The sequence below is a fragment of the Enhydra lutris genome, unplaced genomic scaffold (genome assembly GCF_002288905.1).
Source record: "Enhydra lutris kenyoni isolate GAN:26980312 unplaced genomic scaffold, ASM228890v2 scaffoldscaffold69, whole genome shotgun sequence".
NCBI classification, from domain to species: Eukaryota; Metazoa; Chordata; class Mammalia; order Carnivora; family Mustelidae; genus Enhydra; species Enhydra lutris.
In genome coordinates this window covers 8262883-8271291 of record NW_019154153.1, presented here as the reverse complement: position 1 = coordinate 8271291, position 8409 = coordinate 8262883, and the positions used below count along the sequence as shown (strand labels likewise).

General features: G+C 37.9%; 1 protein-coding gene across 2 annotated transcripts in view; it reads left to right on the top strand.

Annotated features, from left to right (window-relative positions):
- The first annotated feature begins 743 nt into the window (after positions 1–743).
- The window catches only part of LOC111159738 (CD163 molecule), a 28430-nt gene continuing 20764 nt past the window's right edge, over positions 744–8409 (top strand). For both annotated transcript variants that reach the window (XM_022522315.1, XM_022522314.1), the window contains exons 1-4: positions 744–889; positions 2222–2308; positions 3243–3563; positions 6523–6843. In XM_022522315.1, coding sequence (XP_022378023.1) covers positions 859–889; positions 2222–2308; positions 3243–3563; positions 6523–6843 — 760 coding nt within the window. In that variant the 5' untranslated portion in view covers positions 744–858. The remainder of the gene's footprint in view (positions 890–2221; positions 2309–3242; positions 3564–6522; positions 6844–8409) is intronic.

The following is an 8409-nucleotide window of genomic DNA, read 5'->3' as shown; positions in this document are numbered from 1 at the left end:
TTTTCTTATGTCTTAAATCCCTTTATCTTTTTTCTTTGAGGCAAATCCCTTCTCATATTTCAGGACATAATTTAAGCATCTTCTCACAGAAAAGAGTTTTCTGACTGTTCATTCCTGTCTCCCAGTTGATATAACCATATTTTTCTCTATTTTTCACCTTTTGCTTTGAACTTCTGCTTATTATTGCTAATGTATTTATTTCTGTCACTTGAATTTGAGATATTTAGAGCTTAAATTATGTCTTGTAAATTTGTATTGCACCATTTGCAGACTCCATAATGGTCATGGCTAATTTTATTGCTGCTCTTCATTTCATTAGAAAAGAAAAAGCAAGTTCTATACATAGTCTATAGAAAATTATTCATTTGGCACATTTGATTATAGTAATAGTATTACAAGTGATTTATAATAAAACATTATTTAATTATGCTTTGCTTATTTCACTTTAGTTTTTTGACATAACTACATAATGATTGTCATTTTTGTTTCTATTAGTTCAAAACACAGTACTGAAATCTAAATATTCATTTCAATAACAATAGGACATGAGTTAATATTTCCCCTCAATTTCTATAAATCTGTAGTAAATGTTTCTCACTTTCTTTTGGTTGTTTCATATCCCATATTGAAGAAAACATGAGTGTGAAAGGGAACCTCAGTTTATGAATGACTTCCCTTTTTTTATTGACTGACTCCACCTCCATTATGTAGCCTTTCTGGTTTTTTGTTTTGTTTTGTTTTGTGGAAGTGAGATGATTTTTAGAAGCCTTAGTGGTCCTCCTCTTTAGCAGAACATTTCTAAAGAAAAATACAAGAAGATTTAGAAATCATTAGAACTTTGGACTGGACAAACTCAGAATGGTCCCACATGGAAACTCTGGATCTGCTGGTAAACTCTTCTCATTTATTCTACATTTACCTTTAAATGTAGTATGAAGTTAACAGTCAGTGAATCTTATTTAATAGTGATTGGCATTGGGAATGTAAGGAATGGGAAGTGGTCATTAAGCTTTTATAGCAGTAACTTGTATCTGCCATAGATTCAGAATTGAATATGGGGGATAAAGATTAGATTTGGCACCAAAAAAGATTATTTGGCATCAGTTTTGTAAAATTGCTGAGGTGAAACTAAGAAAGGAGTTGAAATGAACTGAACCAGATTGAGTAGGAAAGCAACAATTGTTAGAAAACATAGACAGATCATACAAGAATGAATATTGATTACAAGTTGATCACTTAGGGAAATTTAGAATAGCATCCCTGAGTGTTAAAATCTGCTTTGTGATTTATATGGATGCGTTAGACTCATTTAGCATTTAAAATTTTTTTCAGAGCTTTTCTTTTGAAAAAAAGATTTTATTTCTTTATTTGAGAGAGAGAGAGAGAGCATGAACAGTGGGAGAGGGAGAGGGAGAAGCAGACTGTCTGCTGAGCAGGGAGCCGGCTGATTGGGGACTCGATCCCAGGACCCCAGGATTGCAACCTGAGCCGAAGGCCAATGCTTAACCAACTGAACCACCGAGAGGCCCTTTTTTCTAAGCTTTTTAATCGCAGTATAGCATACCACATGAAAGTGTGTCCTAAGGGCACACTTCAGTGACTTATCCCAAAGTGTGTGCTCCTGTGTGGCCACCAACACGTGCTAGCTTTTATGTCAGGTTAGAGTAAGAATAACAAGTGAGAGTATTAAAAGCTTTAGAGCTTTATGCTCTATCTAGGGATAAGATCCAGTAACTTAGTTTTTCACATATAAACATTGTCACTTTAGTCCATCAGTGTTCAGCTACTGTTTAACAGACACGGTGTCAGTACTGGTGAAGCAGAGCTGACCTTGATACAAAGAATCTGTTCCCTCCTGGAACTTAACCATCTGGATCCAGTGGGCTTGGAGATCTTAGTAGTTGACTATCATTCTGTGCCCCTGCTAATCTTCATCCGTGCTTTTTCGATTTTCCAGGTTTTAAGGTCTGCTCTTGAAATTCTTTTCCATATGTAACTTGCTCCTAATTCCTCACCCCTAGGTTGCCTGTAAACATGAACATTTCCAAAGCTATTTCACTGAGACTATGTGATCCTGGGTATGAATATTTCCTGTCCACCTTGCCATTTTGACTTTTCTTGCTAACCTTGAATCTCTGAAACCATCTGTCTTCTCCAAAGCCTCTTTTTGGGAAGGCAATACTTTTGTCCTTTTCTTCCTTTTTTTTTTTTTTTTTCACAGACTGTAGAAGATGTTTCACCCTCTTGAGTCCCTCCACTGTGGCTGTGGTCTCAGTCCTTGGTGCCTGTTTGATCACCAGTTCTCTCGGTGAGTGCTTTGTCAAATGCAAATAATGCTTCATGAAAACATGCTTCGTGATTTCAAAGGATCAGACATTAAAAGCAGAAAATAGGTCCTAACCATGTGACACCAAAATATGAACAAAATAGCATGGTTTCCCCCAAAATAAAATAAACTTTCACAGGAAAAAAATGTTCACTTTGCTTAAGGATTTAAAATATGTCTACCTAAAAAATAGGGAGCAATATAGAGGAGGAAAAAACTCAGAATTATTCGGATGAAATGGAATTTGAGGAACACTTTAATAAATTCAGTGTCAAAATTTACCTTAAAATGTATTGAGGGAGGCCAGATAGACATCAGTGAGACCACAGGTTCCTATGTTAAAGTAATTGTAGGATGGTAGCTGAGACATTTGAGGGGGGTAGTTTGGGGGAGGGTGAGGGATTTTTTTCAAGATAGGAGGTAATAGGAAAATACCTCCATCTCGACTTCCATTTAAGTAGAAAAGCTTCAGCCAGACTTCAACTAGTATTTTTAAAAATTCTTGATGTTTTCCCTATATGTGTATAATAGGCATTAAATTAAGACTGGTTTTTTCATCCTCATCAGGAGCCTTCTTTCTATCCATCTTAGGAATTTGGAGAAACTTACATGGCTGGTACCTATAAAATTTTGTAATATATTATTTACATAGTAAGCTCTCTATGGAGATTATATAAATCGGCATTATTGCATTACTTAGCTTAACTTGTTTTATGTCCTTGCTTCATCTGAAGCCTGTGATGCTGATATTTGTACTTGGGTACCCATGAAATAGCATTCTCCTATTATACCATGGATGAGTCTGGGAATGTTTCTCAAAATCTGGCTTTGAAAAATAAATAAATAATCTAAGAATGATAATTCTCCACGTGCTCTTTGGATCCCGACCGATGGCTGTCTTTACGCATTGTTGCAGGGGGAGAAGAGAAGGAGCTGAGGCTCAAGGATGGTGAAGACAAGTGCACCGGGAGAGTGGAGGTGAAAGTCCAGGAGGAATGGGGAACAGTGTGCAATAATGGCTGGGGCATGGATGAGGTCTCTGTGATTTGCAGGCAGCTGGGATGTCCCACTGCTGTCAAAGCCACCGGATGGACTAATTCCTGGGCGGGCTCTGGACACATCTGGATGGATCATGTCTCTTGTCGAGGGAATGAGTCTGCTCTCTGGGACTGCAAACATGATGGATGGGGAAAGCATAACTGCACTCATCAGCAGGATGTTGTAATAACCTGCTCAGGTAGGACTTGTGAAAGTCAAAGCCTCGACATGAAATGCTTTGTGGGGGAGAAATATGTAGATGGGTTAAAAATGAAAAGGAGCCAGTTTTCTGTAAGTCGTCTGTTTCCTATATAAAATCACCCAAACCGTTGCCAAAAGACTGGAAGATGCATGACAAACCCCATTGAAAAGAAATCAAAAGAGATTATGAATACCACAATCAATGAGGAAGTGACCAGCCTCATTTTACAGTCAGTAATCTTACTGTAAGTCTCTACTCCTACTTAAAAATATCATATCTAAGTGAATTCTTTGTCCTCTTTCTCAGTAATGTACTGCTTTTGGGCTTAGACCTTTTTGTCCATTCCCTGATAATCAACTTACTGAATTGAGAAATAAATATTCCTAGCACTAATCCTTTGTTGAAGGAAGGATGTTTGGCCAAGTATAATTGCTTTTTTCAGTAAATAATGCTGTTCATTTCATTTAATGGTGAATTGTTGTGTGTGTGGGGGGGGAGGTTTAAGATTATTTTATTTGTGAGAAAGAGAGAGAGAGAGCTGGGGGAGAGCAGAGGGAGAAGGAGAGAGAATATAGAGAGAATTCTCAAATAGCCCCCCTCCCTGAGGGCAGAGCTCAACACAGGGCTTGATCCCAGGACCCTGAGATCACGAGCTAAGCCAAAATCAAGAGTCAGATGCTTAACCGACTGAGCCACCCAGGTGCCCCATGGTGGTTTTGATTTATAAAACATTTCAACAATTTCATCTCAGTTGACCTTACAATAACTCAGAAAGTTCTGTGTCAGACCTTTCTGCTATAAATCCCAAGGTCATATTTATGACCCAATTCAGATTCTTGGGCTTCCCATTTCTCCTTGTTCATTTCACTGGCCTCTCTCTCCTAGCCCCCTTCTCAGAAACCGTCTCCTCTATGGGATTGATTTTTAGAAAGGACTCATCTCTCCCCAGGCGTTAGGGTGTATTGGGAACAACACAGGCTTGTATCTAGAAAAATGTGGAACTAAATTCCAGCTCAGCCACTCATGAATGTTATTTTGAGCAAAGTTCTTAAATTTTTTTTAAACTTCAGTTTCTGAAAACTCGGTGCTTTAATACACGTAGAGCTCTACCTTTTTCTTCTTCCATCCTTTCATCCCTGCACTCCCCATTCCTCCTCTTCCCCCTCCTCCCTCTTCTAATTTTTTATTTTTAATCATTACACCAGAAAGATAGGGAATAACAATAGTAACATCTACAGCAAATTTAAAAATCATAATAAGTCTTGCCAGGCTCAGGGAACCTGGGTGGCTCAGTTGGTTGAGCATCAGACTCTTGGTTTTGGCTCAGATCATGATCTTGGGGTGGTGGGATGGAGCCCGGGGTCTGGCTTCACACTCAGCACAGAGTCTGCTTGTTCCTCTCCATCTGCTCCTCCTCTCCACACTCTCTCTCTCTCAAATAAATGAATACATAAAATCTTAAAAAACAAACAAACAAACAAACAACTCTTTCCAGGCCCTTACTAGAATTATTGCAGCCTACAGAGCCAACAGTTTCAGCTAAGATATCAGTGTAGCACTTTAAACTCTTGTTTTCTGTTTTTTCATACTTCAGGATAGATTTAATCAAATTTGCTTTTTGAAGTTTATACAGTGAATGTACCAACTGGTGTATGCCTAGCCACCCAAGGACTCCCTAGTTTCATGAGATTTCAGAGGCTGTATCTAATGCTTAATGCTCAGAGCCTCTATCTCTTGGGAGGTTTTGCTATTATCACACACACAGGGACAATATAGTATAGCAGTCAGGACAATAAACGCTGGTGTTAGACTGCTTTTTCTTTTCACCTCCTAGCTCTGCTCTTTTCTGGATGGGTGACCCTGTGATGATTAGGCATACCGAGAATACTTATCTGTGAAGTAGGGCTAGTGGGAATAATACAAAATGCTCAGTGCTGTGAAGATTGATAGCATAGGAGATACATTGGAGCGCCAGATGCATATTTTAATTGTGAACTATTGCTTTTATGATTATTAATTGTCCAGAGTAAAAAAAAAAAAAATCCTGTTAAGTAAGAGGTCTTTGTCTGGTATTTAGAGCTTTTAAAAGCGACTCCCTTTCTCAAAAAGAAAGCCTCTAAAATTTTGTTCAAGCCCAAATAGTTTTTGTTTTTCAAGTGTCCCCAGATTTCATCCCACATCTCCTTTTCTTAGGTATTGTAGTCCTCATAGAAAATCTAGGGAAGAGTGTATAGAGAGATTTTCCTTTATGAAAAAGCTGTTCTTTGCTAAAAATGGTACCAGATGCATTGGGGGAGGGGAAGCTTTGATTCAAACAGGAGATGGATAAGAAATGGATTATTTTGATTTATTTTTCCTTAATTTTTATTAATTTGGTATACCATAGGATGATTTGCAAACTATTGTGCATGCTTAGGCATTTTTATTTTTCCCTTTTTCCTGTTTTCTAATTTTATACTTGACCTCAGTTTGCCATTTTTGCTACTTTGTTGGATGAGCTAATTTTATTTTCTCTAGTTTTTTAAAATAAGTGCTTTAAGTCAAATTGACCAATTTCTATATAAAAAATAGAATATATTTTATATAATATATAAAATAAAATATATATAAAATATAAAATATATATTTTATATATAAAATATATAAAATATAAAATAAAAATATAGAATATATAAAAGGATGCTTACTTTGTCTTAATAATGGAAGGAAATAAAGGAGAAAGAAAATTTTAATCTGTAAAACATTTTCCTTGGTGAGTAGGTATAGATGAAAGTGCTAGTTGTTAGCTGGTCTTTAAATAATTAAAATTTCCCAATATGTAAAGATGGGTAACATCCAAAATGAGGCACCATTTTTAAGGACAGCATCAAATCTCAAACACCCGGAGCAATCTTCTTTCCTAAAGTCACTTCTGAATGAGTATGACTTCTGAACTCTTGTCTTTTCTCTGCTCTAGATGGATCCAATTTGAAGATGAGGCTGGTGAATGGAGGAAACCAGTGTTCTGGAAGAATAGAGGTCAAGTTCGAAGGACAGTGGGGAACAGTGTGTGATGATAACTTCAACATAGATCATGCGTCTGTGGTTTGTAAACAGCTCGAATGTGGAAGTGCTGTCAGTTTCTCTGGTTCAGCTAATTTTGGAGAAGGTTCTGGACCAATCTGGTTTGATGATCTTATATGCAGTGGAAATGAGTCAGCTCTCTGGAACTGCAAACACGAAGGATGGGGAAAGCATAACTGTGATCACTCTGAGGACGTTGGAGTGATTTGCATGGGTAAGGACTGGTCCGGGTTTGTTCTGTTCTTTCTGAGAGGACAAAAGAAAGGGAATGAGAGTCTGAAAAGCCTGAACTCTTAAAAACAGATTGAGACCTGCTTCCTCCATCATCTTATTATGACCTAATTTCAGGTTCCCCACCTGATACCTGTGGAGATTTTACCTTAACTGAAAGGAGAATAACTAGGTTAGGGAGGAAGGATGAACAGTGAAACTGAGATGCCAGTCATGAGGATAGAAGGAGGTGTTTGGAGAATACCCCAGTCCTCCTTCTTCACCCCAACCCCCCCAAAAAAGAGAAGAAAGAAAAAGAGGGGGAAAAAAACAGCCTAACTAGCAAATTCTACTTTGGGGATGAGTTTTAAAAATGAATCACACTCCTTATCATCCTCTCCCTGCAAAGAGCTTAATCCACACCTTCCCAAAAATATTAGTTCAAATTCACAGAATCAAATGATAAAAAATAGTTTGGTTTTCTGTTAAAATCTCATTTAAGCTAGTGTTATGATAGTAACAGACTCTGTGTCTAGAGACTTCCGTGTTTCATGCTTGCTCAGGGGACAGGGACATTGAATTTGTGTGTGCAGGGATGACACCCCTTTTTCACCCAAGTTCTTAGTCTGAAGCTGACCTAGTAGGTCCTGAACCCCAGAGAACATTCAGAAAAATATAATAGAGTAAAAATGTCTCCATATTCACCAGATATCTTTTTTTTCCAATCAAGAAAACTTGATTCAAACTTTAACTAACTAACTGACTTTAAGGAAAGAGGATACTGACTCAGAAAACTGGCAAATTGAGAGGGTATGCTTGGCTGCAAGCACGGGGGCACTCAAACACTTACACAGTGTCATGGGGGTTCTGGCTCTTTTTCTGTTTCTTACATTGGCCTTTGTTGTTGTTGGACAACATGACCATCTATTATTTGCACTACAAAGAATGAAATTCCTACAGAAGAGATGGAATTTGTTAGCTGAAGAAAGCATAGGGACTGGGGATCTAAAAGAGCACAGGACTTACCTTCCATTCTCCTTTCCCCACCAAAATCTTTCCAGGTCCCCAGTCAGCACATTTCTTCTCAATGCTTAGCACTCACAGCAAACAGTACTGGGGCAGCAAATGCTAAAACTGCCAGAAGGAAGGGGCAAGTTATTTATTATAAGACATTGCTCAAGATCAAGCTCTGTTCTCTGAGGAATATTGACTGGGGGAGGTGAAAGTGGTAATGCTGAGGTCCCCTTTTCTCTTTGCTTGCTTTTAGACTAAGGAAGTGGTCACAAAGGGACCAGGCGTTTAATGCAAACTGGGTAGTTACAGATACTTAAGGAGTCAGAGGCAGAAGTCAGTGTTGAGTCCTGGGCAACCAGGAGTGTGTACATACCCCCTGAATGCATGCAAATATGGATTTAGCAAGAAAAAACAAATAATTCAAATAAAAACTCTGTGATAGTCAAACAAATCTCTAGATAAAATGTAGCCCCTGGATCTCATTAGGAAATTTTTACTTTCTTTTTTTTTTTTTTTAAGATTTCATTTATTTATTTGATAGATTGAGAGTAGGGGG